Here is a 15277-nt window from a genome sequence, read left to right on the forward strand (position 1 = left end):
TGTAAATTGTAAATGTGTTTAGTATACTGTATTTCATTAAAAATTGGCTTTTAGGCATACTGTACATTCCCTTTATCCCTTTTATATGGGGTTTATAAAACATGGGTGTTATATCTTGTACTATACTTTGGAATGCTTTGCATTCAAAACATGTCTTTTATCATTGCAGCTACTTGCACTATTTCTGCTTTTTGTTAGCATTTTATTGATGGGGAAATGCCACCTTGTGAGAATATTATCACCATATTATAAATACACAGTGTATTCAGCCTCATGTATCTGCTGTCTAGCGGATCCTACTATGTTCTGCGGAACAGGCCCGGACTGGCAATCTGTGGGTTCTGGCAAATGCCAGAGGGGCTGCTGTAAGGTCCCATAGAAAGTCAGTATTTAGTGGGCTGGTGGGAGCTATTTGGGCCTCTTTGTGGGCTGATTGGGCCTCTGTGTACCTGTATATGCCAGGGCCTATTTTAATTCTCAGTCCGAACCTGCTGCGGAATGTAGTTTTGTTGGCGTATTGCTGCTTTGGCAGAAAAACTAAAATGTATACTGGCGAATGTAAGCTTGTAAGCATCCGTGGGATTACAATGCAGCGTACCCCTATATGTCTATAGGGTTATATTTTGTGCATATTTTTTCCAGCATATGCATTAAAAAAAATGCAACATAAAAATGTGTTGTGTGCCCTTGCCCTGAAAGGTAGTAAGATTACTGCAGCCACGCTGTCTGTGAAGCCCCCTCCCATCTCTGGGTCCCTACCCATATATTGAGTAATCCTGATATAGTTAAATAAATAGCCTAGTCTAAGCTACACAGTTACTTAAGCATTAACAATGTTGGCTTTGAGAATGCACAAGAATTTTGGCTGCTGGTATGCTTTTCATGCCAGGGCAGCACAAGTCAAAGCTAAACCCCCATTGGTAGTTTGAAGATTAAAGCAGAACCAGGCTTTCTAATATTAAAAAAAAAAACACGCCCTAGCACTTTGCCAACACTCGAACAATTTCTGTATGGTAATGACACTCTACGGGGGTTATTTACTAAACTGTGATTATTTATGGTCGAGGTTTTTTGGGCAAAAGTAAATAAACCCATAAATGTTATGTCATCTAATCAGCATGCTTTACAGATGAATCTAGCTAGTACAAGGTTCAAAAGGAAATTACATTTACACAATTGACCTAAAAGTTTAAGTCCAGTTCATTTCTGGTGTTAAGAATGAGTGACGTGTGCGTCCCTTTATTTTGGTTCATCTGTGTTGTGACTATTGACATGGTGCTGTTGGACCCGTGAGTGCCATTGAGTGCAAGTACACTTTAATGAATGGGGTTGTATATACAACAGACTAAGGGAAATTTTGCAGAACTGACCTTATGTTTTCATCTTTCTGTCATGTAGGGTTGCCACCTTTTCTTCAAAAATATTCCAGCCTTCCTATATATTAATGCCTTTCACCTATTAATAACATTGGGATCAAGCTTAATTTTTAATGGCCATGCCGGTAAAATACTGGGCAGGCGTCAACCCTACTGCCATGTTAATAACATTGGTATCTGGCATAATTTTTACTAGCCAGGCAATTAAATATAGCTGGGTGACTACCCTAGTTAGACATTGAATGGATGAAATGGAAACTCTGACGTCAAGCAACCAATAAAACCAAGGATTTCCAACCTTGAGCCTGCTGTCAGATGCAACGCTCCAAGCTGTTTATTTAGGCCTAATCCTTCCAAGGGCTCTACTACAGCATTTTTGTACGGAATACACGGAATAAACAAAGCCATTTTAAAGCTTTTGTGGGTCCTGGGTAAAATCCAATTGGTGCCCCCCCCCCCTTCGAGCTCATACCTGTTATACTAAATGCTCAGGACCTGGGGTTTTACAGATAAGGGATGCTTTTGTAATTTGGATTTCTACTCACTCCCGCGATAAGGCGCGTCAGGTGGGAAGGCAGGAGTTCTGTGTGGCCAAATTAGAAGTGCAAAAGCCATCCTCCTCAAGAGCTAGGAAGTAGGGGTATATGTGTGGCACCTCTTTACCTTTGTGCCCTTGTCATGTGCCTCTTCTGCCCACTCCTGGTTCTGGCCCTGTTCTGCATTTCTCTCTGTCTGCTTTTCCATGCCCTGGTTATATCAGCAGCATTTTTTTTTTAAGCTGAACCTAAATCTCCCAATTTATAGGTAGGGAAGGAACCACAACCCTATATATTACACTGAAAACTGAAGTCGTTTTAAGGCAACTGCATGAAGATTGACAGTGTCTACCAAGTATTTTCCTTTCAGCCAGACGTGTCACTATTTTATATGTACGTGTTGGGCACTAACTCACGTCCCAAGCTTAGTTCTTCCCTGTCACACTGAGCTCTCTGTCTCTCCCCTTCTCCCTGCACATTTCTGGACTGCTTGGCTTAGCCTGTATTTCATTGGCCAGCTGCGATGTCAATCAATTTCCCCACGTCTCCTGCCTAGGTTAGACTGTGCTCCATTGGCAGCCAGCGATGTCAATCAATTTCCCCACGTCTCCTGCCTGGGTTAGCCTGTGCTCCATTGGCAGTCAGCGATGTCAATCAATTTCCCCAGTCCTTGCATGCTCACAGTCAGGTCAGGGTGCCTGTGGCCTGGGGATTTGGGTAGTAGTGGAATGGAGGATCAACACTGCTCCGTGGAAAGATAAGATAGGCGGCCGTCCACAAAACTGTATGAAAGTAAACCTATCAATAATTTGTGTGGCACTTTATTTTCTGTCCTGTACTGCTAAAGTCGAGCAGTGGGCGCTGACTATGAAAGGTACTAGGTCTAAGGTCCGCCGCTTTGTGTTTCGCCTGTGCTGTAAATATAGTACTGCCTGTACAACCCTAGCAGTTACTAAACACATGGAAACTATGAGGCACATTCAGTCAGTTGTTTCACCTCAAGGCTCCCATGCTGGCAGTTCTATCAGCCAGCTCATTGGCTGACTCGTTCTACAGCTGTTGTCTGCCCCGCTGCAACCTAACCTCATGTTTTGGTTTTCCGACAATTGTAACAAGTAGGCAGGGCAGAAACGTTTCCACGCAGCCTATTGGCTCATAGTTACAATGGGCAGTAACCCAGGCTAACCAGTGGGAACTGTGTTGCTATCCGCTGTTTAATACGTATAGGTGGACCAAGGTGTCACTTATGTGGTGGCTGGTTCGGTTGTTCTGCTGCGAGAACTGCAGGTATTAGAGCTCAAATGCAGATCTGGCTGGAGAGTCACTTTAGCTGCGTGAGCGTTTCTTCACTGGTTGGATACTTTGTAACGTCTTCTTCCACTCAGTAAGTTGCTGAGGCTTTGTGATGGCATGAGGGTTCTTTTCAGTCTGGGTTCAGAGTAGATATGCTGCTGTGTGTGTGTGAGTGCGATTGTGCTATCATATGTATCTGCTCAGTGCTGCATTCGGGTCATGGTGGAGTCACTAAGTATCTTCAAGAAGGATATGTTTTCCGAGATGCATTGGTTCTTTGTGTATTATAAAGACTCTTGTATATCTCTTTTTTTTTGTGGTGGTGAAAAAGTCAGACTGGCCTGAATATGAGGGAAACATTTTGTTTTTTTGTTCCAATGCTACCTTAAGATGATCATTTTCAAATTCAATGTCATCCAGTTTTAAAGAAAGCTTCCCATTCACTTTGCCATTATTCCATTGATTGGCGGACGTACATATAGGGGCAGATTTACTAAGGTTCGAGTGCATTTTCGAAGTACAAAAAGTTCGAATTTCAAAAGTAATTTTTTAGAGACTTCGACCATCGAATAGGATACTACCACTTCGCATTTACTTCGACTTCGATTCGAAGTAAAAATCATTCGAATATTCGACCATTCGATAGTCAAAGTACTGTCTCTTTAAAAAAACTTTGTCGAAGTGCTATGTTAGCCTATGGGGATCTTCCAGAGCAATTTTCTAAGTTTTTGGGTATTGAAGGAAAATCATACAGTAAAATCGTACGATTCGATGTACGATCAGAATACGATCGTACAATGAATAAAATCCTCCAACTTCGAATGTCGGAGGATTCTATTCGATGGTCGATTTTCGAAGTATTTTCCACTTCGAAATTGGACCCTTGATAAATCTGCCCCTAAATCATCTCTGCTTGTTTTTATTAGTGTGTGTGTGTGGGAGTTGTCATAGTGCTTGCTCTGCTGTAGCAGACTACAAGGAAACCATGCCTCCCACTGCCTCTGGAGAAAAAGCCATAATGTTTACATGGTGTTACCAAGCAATGACTTTAAAAGAAGCCTCTGTTCGATATGGAATTGTTTCTACTCCGTACAAAACAGTTATTGGCTTCAGAATCTCTAAACTGGCTATAATATTCCTTTTATTTCCAGAGGTTTATTCGGCTTGTGTCTGAAGAAAATGGAAATTGTTACAGTATGTTAAAACATAAACATTAGTATATTCAGGATAATGACAATGTTACAAATAGTAGCAGGGGCTAACCTGTGGCAAACAAAGTATACAGATTTATATGGTCATCATTCCATTATATTTACTATTTTTTATTTAGAAAGGTTTTTGCTCAGAAGTCCAACTGGTGTGCCTCCAGCTAAAAGCTCCTATTTTGTTTATGTCGCTTTGCCTTGTTTTGTTTTTAAATACTGTGTTAAAAATAAAAGAGAAGGAGGCTAGTTATGTTGTGGCAACAGGGCAAACTGACAAGGTAGTCAAACAAGAAAGCCTGTTCTGTAGATCACATTCCAAACATGCCAGATCAAGGCAGACTCTGTATGCTATGTATGGCCTATTTAAAAGCAGAAGCCAACAGGAGGATATCTAGTGGGTTGCAAAATTGTCTTATCCATGTGACAGTGTTATTTACCAACACATACTAAAATAGGAGGAGTTTCCCCAGGGCTGATTAAATAACAGGGCATCTGCCTGGGGCCCACTGTGCCATGAAGTCTTTGTTAACTTTTTTCTAATCTTCCCACTGGCCAGTGTCAATCCTCCCTTCCCCACCACCCAAACCCCCAGGCCACAGGCACCCTAAAGCTGACTGTGAATACAGGAACAAGTAGGGAAATTGATTGACATCGCTGTTTGCCAATGGAGCACAGGCTGAGCCGGGCAGTTCTGAACTGTGCAGGGAGGAGGGAGAGGGAGGAGAGACAGAGAGCTCAGCATGTCAGTGTGACAGGGAAGATCTAAGCTCGGAACTGCAGAGAACTGTGAGTCAGTGCCCAACATGTATGTATAATAACAGTGACACATCTAGGGGCCGCAATTGCCTTATTTCTTAAATTGACTTCTATTTTTAGTATAACATATTGTTACGGCCTATAAACTGGGAGCTTCAGGTTCTGCTGGAAAAAAATGCTAGCAAAGGGGACAGATAGAAGTGCAGAGTGAGGGGATGGGAGATATTGTTTTCTGGATGCCTTTTTGTGCTTATCTGCACTTGTTTGCTGTGTGTGTGTCTGTGTGTAGTGCCTATGTAAATTAGTTGTTAAAAAAAAAAACATGTATTTGATCCTTAATAATTCTGGGATATTATTTGGAGCCTGCATTTTATTTATTGTACCAAATGTTAGTGTATGTAGCCCAGTTTCCTCACAGACAAAAAATACATACAAGCAGGTTAACTGGCTCCGGATAACCATCTGTGAATGTGATAGGGACCTCAATTGCAAGCTCCACTGGGCAGGGCCTGATGGCAATGATCTATAATCTCTGTATGTGCCAAGGAATATGTTGGTGCTATAAAAAAAATAATATTATGTTCTTGAGCATTATATGTAGAATTGGCAATACACGTATTCTGCCATATGCTCAAGGGACACTTGGCTGCACTGTGCATTTCTGCACTATTCTGGGGCATGATGCATCAAGTTGATACTGCATTTATTTTACTTAGCTGAATTTGTGTGCCATTTTACTATTAAAAACAAAGACTATTGCTATAACTAGCCCCCCAAACCAAAAGAGATGACCCTCTGCCTATGGCAATTCTCTCTCTTTGCATACATAAGGTTTGCACATGTTGTTGCAGATAGAGCCTGATGCTGCCACTGCCAGATTGGCCTCCCACCTTTCCTTAGTACCTACCTCAGTTTACCTGTACAAAACAAATTTATTCTATTACATTTTTATGCCCAAATAATAATTGTGACATATTGGCATTGGCTAGCAGGGTTGCCTTATATTGTTTATTCTTTTTTTCAGTGCCTCCCCCTCCCTCCTTGTCTTTCTATATTGAAGCCCTTTATTCACGTTTTTATACTTATTACCAAAAATGTCATCACTAAATGTTCTAAATGCAACTTTTGTTTTTCTATATCTTACTATTCATTTTGTGTGTGTTTGTGTGTGTGTAAGTGCAGTTATGGCAATATAGTATGGCAATGCTAGCATACCTCCCAACTGTACCGTTTCTACGGGACTGTCCCTGATTTTGACAGCGCAACCCTCAGTCCTGGATTTTTATTAAAAAGAATAGAGTTTATCTTTGATCTCCTGCATTGAAGCCAGAAGAAGATACAAAGTCTCTAAAACTTCATTAAATACGGGTAGGACTACACGGACGTTTTCTACGTTTTCGATGCGTCTGCATCCGACAGTCGGGTCGCGTCGGATCAACGCTGCGACTTTATCCGACAATCCATTCACTTACCTTATTTTTGTCTCTTGCGATTTGTTGCAGCGCGTCGGATCGTGCTGAAAACATCCATGTAGTCTTACGCTAACAGCTTTTTTGGCAGAGAGCCCAGAATACTCGGCAGCACCTGCACTTTGATACAGCTGTAACTAATAAGCTAATCAGGTCTCTTGGGAGAACTGTGACTCGCAGCTTAAAAAGCAATTTCACCTTCATTAGCAAAACTGTTATAATATACAAAATATGGCCCTAAAACCCCCAGAAATGTGTTCAAACTTTCCATAACCAAATTTTGTAAAATGGACAAGGTAATTAGGGAGTGTGGCCATAAAATGGATGTGGTTGAAAAATGTTGCTGTGTATAACGAGGCAGCTCTTGTTATCCTTCTTTCCTTTTTTCAGATGTTGGGAGATATTTGGTAGGGGGAACAAATTACAGTATCTGGGCTAACCAATTGAATTGTGCCCAGGGCCCAACAAGGCCTTAAAATGGCCCTTAGCTACCCGCCTGCACAGTTCTCAAGTGGAAAAGGGCTTTATATTATTCACAGCTTTTAGTTTCAGCGGGATACTTGTCTGCCTGAATTAATATGTGTTCTTTGCTTGACTCTCAGTACAGCTTTAGTCCAGTAAATTATGTGTAGCCTTTTTATCCCTTCCTTAAATAAATATAGGTTATTACAGCAGCTTGCCTTGTGTAGTAATGATTGAAAGCAATGAGCTGGTACTGCACTCTGCATTTTGGGGTCATGACACTTAAATATGCATAATTTTAGACCCTCAAATGCAACTGCTGTTTTTTACAACGGTATTTTTCACAGGATTCTTAAGCTGGTCATACAGAGATAAGTCTGGACATGTAGTTGGCTTTCCTCTGTGGCCCCTCAGGCTGCTTGTGCCTTTATTTAACACTTGTGGAAGGTCATTGGCTATCCCAAAGTATTATGAGCCAGCACCCTGCCATACTTGCTTTGCATAAGCTATCTACTAGTGAAACCTGTGATCCAGACAATTGCTCTGATCCCATAGGACCTTTATTATTAGTCTTTAGAATTGCTCAGAAATTCACATACAGTACCTTTCCTCATGTACAAAGAGTTTTTATGTTTCATGTACAGGGAATATTTAATGTTTCACCTTAAATTAGCTCCATCGTATTCTGCAGTGTTAGACCCTGGCCAGAGTCTCGCAAATAAAGCTGGCCATAGACACAAAGATCTGATCGTACGAATTGAGGATTCGTTCGATTTTCGGACCTTGTGTGGAGAGTCCCGCGGAGATCGGTCGTTTGGTCGATCGGACAGGTTAAAAGATTTCTGTCGGCTGCGGGTAATATCTCTGCATGTATTGCCGATCGTACGATGTTCGGAGGGAGACTGTCACCAGCTTTGTCAGACATAACTTTCGTACGATTGCTGTCAGGGGCAGAACATCGGCTGATCTGTTAGTGGTTAGTGGTAGGTCGGGAGTTGGGGAAGTCCGATCTTACGTTGATTCGTGCAATAGGATCTTTGTGTCTATGGCCAGTGTTGGCCTCAGTTGAATGAGAGATATTAGAGAGTTACAAATGAGAACAAGCAGCTGAGTGGAAGAAACCAATCCACTGCATAAGGTGTCAGGTGTTTAGTAGTGGATTGGAATAGGTCAATAAAAAAAAGAAAACTTCTCCACAGGTGCTCTGAAGGTTGAGCTTTAATAGTTTTTTTTTGTGCTGTGTTAAACTGGGCCTCCTGGAGAACCTACCAGAGAACCTAACATTCAGGGCCCCAATTAAATGTAGTATGTTGTAGGAATTTTATCCTAAGAGCTGGCTTTACATAGCAGGCACCCCTAGGCCAGACGCCCCTCATCACCCCTGCCCCTTCCCCTTTACTTCTGCGCAAATTTCCTTTGTCAGGTTCAGAGCACCAGGGATCAGTGAGGCTGGGCAGCATGCCACCCCTACAATCCGGCCACCATAGGCCCAGGCCATTGAGTCCTTCCCACAATTCTGGGCCTGTTTATCCTTTGGTTCTCTGGCAGGCCCCTCTAAAGCTGGCTATAAACATGCAGATTGTAGCCTTAAGTCGGACGAACGATTGTCCGTGTCAAAATCATACAAATCTTCATTTCGTATGATAGTATCTTTGCGTCTATGGCCATCTTAACCCTCAAAGGAAGTAAGGAACAGTTCAGTGTGAAAATAAAAACTGGGTAAATAGATAGACTGTGCAAAATAATTTTTTTTTCTAATATAGTTAGCCAAAAATTTAATCTATAATGGCTGGAGTGACTGGATGTCTAACAATAGCCAGAACACTACTTCCTGCTTTTCAGCTCTATAACTCTGTGTTAGTCAGCGACTTGAAGGGGAGCCACATGGGACATAACTGTTCAGTGAGTTTGCAATTGATCTTCCGCATTCAGCTCAGATTCAAAAGCAACAGGTATGACCCATGTGCCCCCCCTCAAGTCTCTGATTGGTTACTGCCTGGTAACCAAGGTAACAGTCAGTGTAAACCAAGAGAGCTGAAAAGCAGGAAGTAGTATTCTGGCTATGTGTTAGATATCCAGTCACTCCAGCCTTTATACATTACATTTTTGGCTAACTAACTATATTAGAATTTTTTTTTATTTTGCACAGCCTATTTACACATTTTTTATTTTTACACTGAACAATTCCTTTAAGACTTTTTTCACTATCATCTTTTACCTATTTGATATGCAGTTGCAGGTCCTGATTCCTCTATTGTTATGCCCTTGCAGTGAAAAAAACATATCAGCTGGGAATTTGAGTTTAGAGCTTGTCATGTCCCATTATTACTATGGTTCCAAGTATACACACAAAGAATATTTCTTCTAATCTTTATTTACTAGGTAAAGGTCAGGGCAATAAATATTTCTCTCTCCTGTTTGAAAGTTGAATAATACACTGGCACATTTCTCATTTTACTTCCTGCTTCATGTTTTGTTTGTCACCAACTCTTGACACAGTGTGTACACAGTTTTAAAATGCCTTTTTTTTCCCCTCAGGACAGTATTTTTTTTTCCCATGTTATAGCAAGTAGGAATGCACCGAATCCACAATTTTGGATTCTGCTGAACCCCCGAATACTCTGCGAAATATTCGGCCGAATACCGAACCGAATCCTAATTTGCATATGTAAATTAGGGGTGGGAAGGAGAAAACATTTATTACTTCCTTTTTCTGTTACAAAAAGACACGTGATTTCCCTCCCCATCCCTAATTTGCATATCTTGCTGAAAAAGGCCGAATCCTGTCCGAATCCAGGACTGAATCCTGTATTCGGTGCATCCCTAATTGCAAGTGTGTAATCATATTAATCAGATGTCATTTTGTCATTTAGAAAAAATAGTTATTGTATTTCTAGTAAAATCTTGCAGTTTATTCCATCCTAGAGAAAGACAAATGGCAAAAATTGGGCAGCTGGCAACAATAAAGCCAGAAGGCATAGTGAAGCCGGATAACTATATTAACCTTAATAGGATGACCCCGTAGTGCAGCTAATTTTAACTGTGTAAATCCACTTGGCAACTGGATGCAGTGCTGGTCATTGTTAATGCATAGACAGCTGGTGTTGTGTTCTTTCTTCTTACTATAGTTGTGTGTGCGGAAAGGACAGTATGCTTATTAATGGCATAATATTCAATATCTTTGTGTCCCATTTCAGAGCACATACACATTCATCCAAAATAATACAGAATTCATATTTTTGTATACAATTCTGTATGTCTTTACATGCAATTGCTTCGACAGGTAATAGTGCAAGTGGGATGCTTACTCCCCACCACTATGTATTCTATTGTCACTCTTTTTATGTCTGGGGAGAAACCGAAATCAGTTGTTGTTTTTGGAAATTCGATATATAATTGATCTCTGCAGGAACAGTTCTTTGCATCGCCACAATGAAGCATATAGAGTTGCCCCAGCTGTGTATGCTGCACACAGGGCCACTTTAATAAAACGGCAAATAGGGCATCTTCCCAGGGCAAATTTGATTTTGGAGTCCCTCAGTGCCACTATGTCTTTATTAACTTTTTTTTATTTTCCCACCGAGCAGCTTTAGCCTGTGCTCCATTGGCAACCAGCAATGTCAAGTGGGATGTCAATTAGTTGACATCACTGGTTGCCAATGGAGCACAGGCTGAAGCTGGGCATAGACTTGAAGATCCACTTATTTGGCAAGGTTGCCAAACGAGTGGATCTTTCCCCGATTTGCCCACCTTGAGGTGGGCGATATCCAACCCTAGGGCCCGACATGTATGTATAATAATAAAGATACATCTGGCTGAAAGAAAAACAATGTGCAGACACTGGCAATCAGTATATCTGCATGGGGCCGCAATTACCTTATTTCTTAAAACTACTTCACTTTTCAGTGTAATATATGGTTACGGCTTATATAAGACTGGTATGTTCCTTCCCTGCCTCTATAAAGTGTGAGCTTCAGGTTCAGCTGTGTGTGCAGTGCCTACGTATATGCCTGAGTCAGTTAGTCATACAACATAATGTACCTCCCAGCATTTCCAAAATGGAAAGAGGGACAAAAAGACTTGCATTTTATGGCCACACCCCCTAAATACCACATCCATTTTAAAGAATTCGGCAGGTTATAGAAAGTTTAAATGCATTTCTGGGAGTTTTAGGGTCAGGTTTTATGTGTTATCACAGATTTGCTAATGAAGGTAAATTGTCCTTTAAGCTGTGGGTCTGTGCGCCCAAGAGACTTTCTTTTTTTTTATTTTTAATATTTTTTGTTGCTGCTATGCTGCTTTTATCTGCTGATTGTCGACAAATAAAATCTATCCCAAGAGACTTTCTTATCTTAAATAGTTACAATTATATGCTTATTTTAAAGTGTTACAAAGGTATCAAAGTGCAGGTGCTGAGTATTCTGGGCTCGCTGCCAAGAGCCTCTTTTTTTAATTAAATTTCAGAAACTTTGTACAGTGCAGGAGATCAAATTGAAAGTCGGGACATTTCAATGACAATCTGTGACTGCATCTGCAGACAATCCGGGATTGCATAAAGGCAATTTCTTACTACTGACTCATTTTCAGTTTAGTCTGCACTAGATGCCCATGATGGTAATAAACAGGCACACTCACCTAGTTTAGTAGAAAACCTGTGTTTTTATAACTCTACTTCAGTTTCCTAAGTATTGCATGCTGTTTAGAGACACAAATGTGTTGTATTATGGTTATAGGATCAATCTATGTGCTCAGTTAGGAATGACCCAATGCAATACATTATTTCCAAAAAGTACTTATATAATTCAAGTATTTTGCTTTAGTAAACTGCACTAAAACAAGCAATTAAAATTATTTGTATAGTCCTACACTGTGATGTTCTGTTTCTGTGTTCTTTACTTCAGCCTCGTCCTGTTGCTGATCTTAGACTGGAACAAAAATTAGTTTTGTTCAAATGATCGCCATACAAAATTATCTATGAATATGGCTGCTGGGGTTTGGAGGCAGGACCCCGTTGATATAACATACACTATTGCCTGTGTTTAAATTTAAGTATATTTGCTGCAAATCCTATATCTTTCCTGTTTTTCCATATAATCCTAATTAGCAGATTCTATTAGTCATATTATATTATGTATCATGAACTGGCACAGAAAATGTTCCGTTGAACATTTGCTACCCTTTTTATAAGACATAGGCACTTCATTACTGTCAAAATATTTTTTTATTTTGCCCTGCAGGTCTCTGGCAAAGAGTTCCAGTACCTGGACAGAGTGTTGTAATTAAAGAAGATAAGTGTATTCTTCAGTGTGTGGAGCCTGCCCCCACACCCTTAACCTGCCAAACCACGGCCTTTACCTGTGTCTTCCGGTGTTTCCCGTGCGATCCATCCTGTGGAAGCGCCTCCTGGGCCACTCCAGAATTTAATCAACGATCAGTGGCTCCAATGGTGAAAATGACGAGGTCCAAAACTTTTCAGGCATATCTTCCCTCCTGCCACAGAACATATAGCTGCATACATTGCCGAGCTCATTTGGCAAATCATGATGAGCTTATCTCAAAGGTATGATACTCCATGTTTTCTCTCATAAAAGAATTTGGAACAAGTTGACAGTTTTTTGTCCATGAAATTGAGCTATTCATGTCAGCGAACAAAAGTTTCCGTATTGTAGAGTAGTAATATTTTTTGCACAGAAGGTCTAATTTAATTTTGCTAAATATTTGTATTGATCATACTGCATGATCTTCCAATGCTTTTTGCAGCATTTAAAAGTACCCAAACCTGTCATTTTGTCTCATATCGTATATGGAAATGCTATTCAATGCAAAACTGCACCATTACACAAGTTATAAGATGGTGAAATATCAAATGGCTTAGGTTTCCCAGATAAAGCCATTTGTAAAATTATCCCTAAAAGCAATGTTTGTGAAAGTTGCTGATCATTGTCTAGTGACCAATTTGCTGGATAATCTGTGAAATAGCATAGTAGCAATGGAGCTCACCTACTGTATGTACTTTACCATTCTATTGTTCAGCAATAGATAAAATGTAATAAGGGTGTGATGAAAAATGAATTTGGGTCAAAATATGGCGGAAATCATGCAATTGTTTTGCAACATTTGGCTTCAATAGAATCCCTCACATGCTTCCTAACCCATAATGTCAGTTGACTTAGTGTTGTATCGACCATAATAATACATTCGAAAATGCAAAATAGAGGTTTTTTTAATATGGTATTTGGCCAAATCTGAAATTTGAGTTCTTTATAACCCGAAAATGTGAATTTTGACCAAAAAATTTTGGAAAACACAACTCGATCCTTAATAAATAACCCCCTTAAAGGTTTAAAGATTTTGCATATTTAAGTTAGGCTTTTTAAGCACTGTGAAACACTTTGTGGCATTTTATTTTCTCAACACAATTTACATTTTTATTTAGCAGTCTATTTAAACAGCTGTTGCTATAGAGACAAAAAGAGTGCGTAGGAAGGACATAGAAAAGCATGCGTTTGAAATGTGTTCACCTGTAAGATAATAGCTTTGAAAAAAAGATAAAATAAGGATTTTGTCCTTTATATGCTTGCTTTATTACTGACGTGATCCTTCAACTATTAGGCCATCCTTTTGTCATCCTAAATATACTGTTGGGGAAAATGAAATCAGTCCGAACGAAAAACAAAAATCATTTATTTTGTTGTAAAAAGGACTAGTAGCAGTACTATTTGTTAAATAAATATGTTATTCAAAACATTGCCTTAACAGCACATTTAGAAAATTTAATTTGCATTTAAAATTAAGAAAGTACCCCATTTGAAGTAGGTTTCATTAAGCTGAGCAAATAAAGTTCTACTGTTGAGGGAATAAAGCAACAGACAAAGTTGTAACGCGCTTAGAGCCTTGCTGAATGAATCCAGAATGGCTACCAGTAGCTAGTAGGACAGGACTGGGGTGATGCTAGTACAGGTATAAGACCTGTTATCCAGAATGCTTGGGACCTGGGGTTTCCCAGATAATACTGGGTGACATTATATATGTGAAAAGATAACAGGGGAAGGTCAAAATATGCATACCTCCCAACTGTAGAAACAAACCAAGAAATTGCGGAGCATGTCGTTAGCTGAAAGAAGGGGGAGTGCTCCCATTTATCTTTCTAATACCTCCCAACTGTCCCTTTTTTGGAGGGGCAGCCCCTCTTTTGACAGCTCAACCCATAGTCCCTCATTTGTACTGGAAAGTCCCTATTTTCTCTGCACTGAACAGCTAGAAAAAGAAACAAAGTTTCTAACTTAATTGGCTTTTGGCAGAGAGCCCAGAACAGGTGCAAATAAGATACTTTGTAACAATTTTGAGATACAAAAAAACTGTTTAGATAAGGCAAAATATTTTCAAACTTCCATAACCTGCCAAATTTTGTAAAATGAACATGGTAATTAGGATGTGTGGCCACAGAAAGGGGCGTGGTCAAAACATTTCCTTGCGATACGTGTGAAAAAAACATTTTGTCCCTCTTTTTACTTCCAAAATGTTGGGAGGTATGAAAATGGCAGACTTTATACTATCACAGACCCTCCGATAACTGTTGGGGTTCGTGTGAGAGCAAATGCTGTTTATTTCAAAGGCCACAAAAACTTAAAACTGTATACTTTTTAAAGTAAATATTTGGAGTTCCATTATAAAAAATCTGTTCCTTTTTTTTTTTTTACTTCTGAATGTAAATTGAAAACTGCATAGATGACAACTGCAAATGATACCCCTATAGGGTACTGTACAAAAATGGAAATCTTATTCATAAATGTTTTTTCCTTCCCAGAATTCCTGCTGTTATATAAAGCTTATTTAAAACTGCTGCTGTTGGTTTGCAAATGAACTGTAGAGCAAAAATTATTGTTCATGCCAATGAAACCAATGAAAGGTATTTTGGGGACATGAGCAGCCATTTCTGGAATGTTAGTTTTTCTCCATAGTCATATTTTTTCCACTTTGTGTGCAGCCTTGCCAGGCTTAAAAGAACACTCCATGTTTGTGAGCCATTTATAAGGTCACTGATAGTATAGCAATATAAGCAGTGTAACCACTGCTTTACACGTTTAAATACTTAAAATGCCACCTTCAAAAAGACAGTATTTTAAATAAATAGATGAGTTTTATGTTTAGGCTTTAATGTGAATCTTATAAACATCATT

The 15277-nt window shown here is 39.8% G+C and overlaps 1 protein-coding gene across 4 annotated transcripts in view; it reads left to right on the forward strand.

The window, feature by feature from the left end:
* Positions 1 to 3144: 3144 nt before the first annotated feature.
* The window catches only part of ypel2.L (yippee like 2 L homeolog), a 31450-nt gene continuing 19317 nt past the window's right edge, over positions 3145 to 15277 (forward strand). For 2 of the 4 annotated variants that reach the window (XM_018245301.2, XM_041582213.1), the window contains exons 1-2: positions 3145 to 3296; positions 12335 to 12657. In XM_018245301.2, coding sequence (XP_018100790.1) covers positions 12541 to 12657 — 117 coding nt within the window. In that variant the 5' untranslated portion in view covers positions 3145 to 3296; positions 12335 to 12540. Of the gene's footprint in view, positions 3297 to 4128; positions 5216 to 12334; positions 12658 to 15277 lie in introns of those variants that run through there. The other 2 variants (XM_041582214.1, XM_018245302.2) reach the window with 2 other exon arrangements.

Source organism: Xenopus laevis, chromosome 2L (genome assembly GCF_017654675.1).
Source record: "Xenopus laevis strain J_2021 chromosome 2L, Xenopus_laevis_v10.1, whole genome shotgun sequence".
In the NCBI taxonomy this organism is placed as follows: Eukaryota; Metazoa; Chordata; class Amphibia; order Anura; family Pipidae; genus Xenopus; species Xenopus laevis.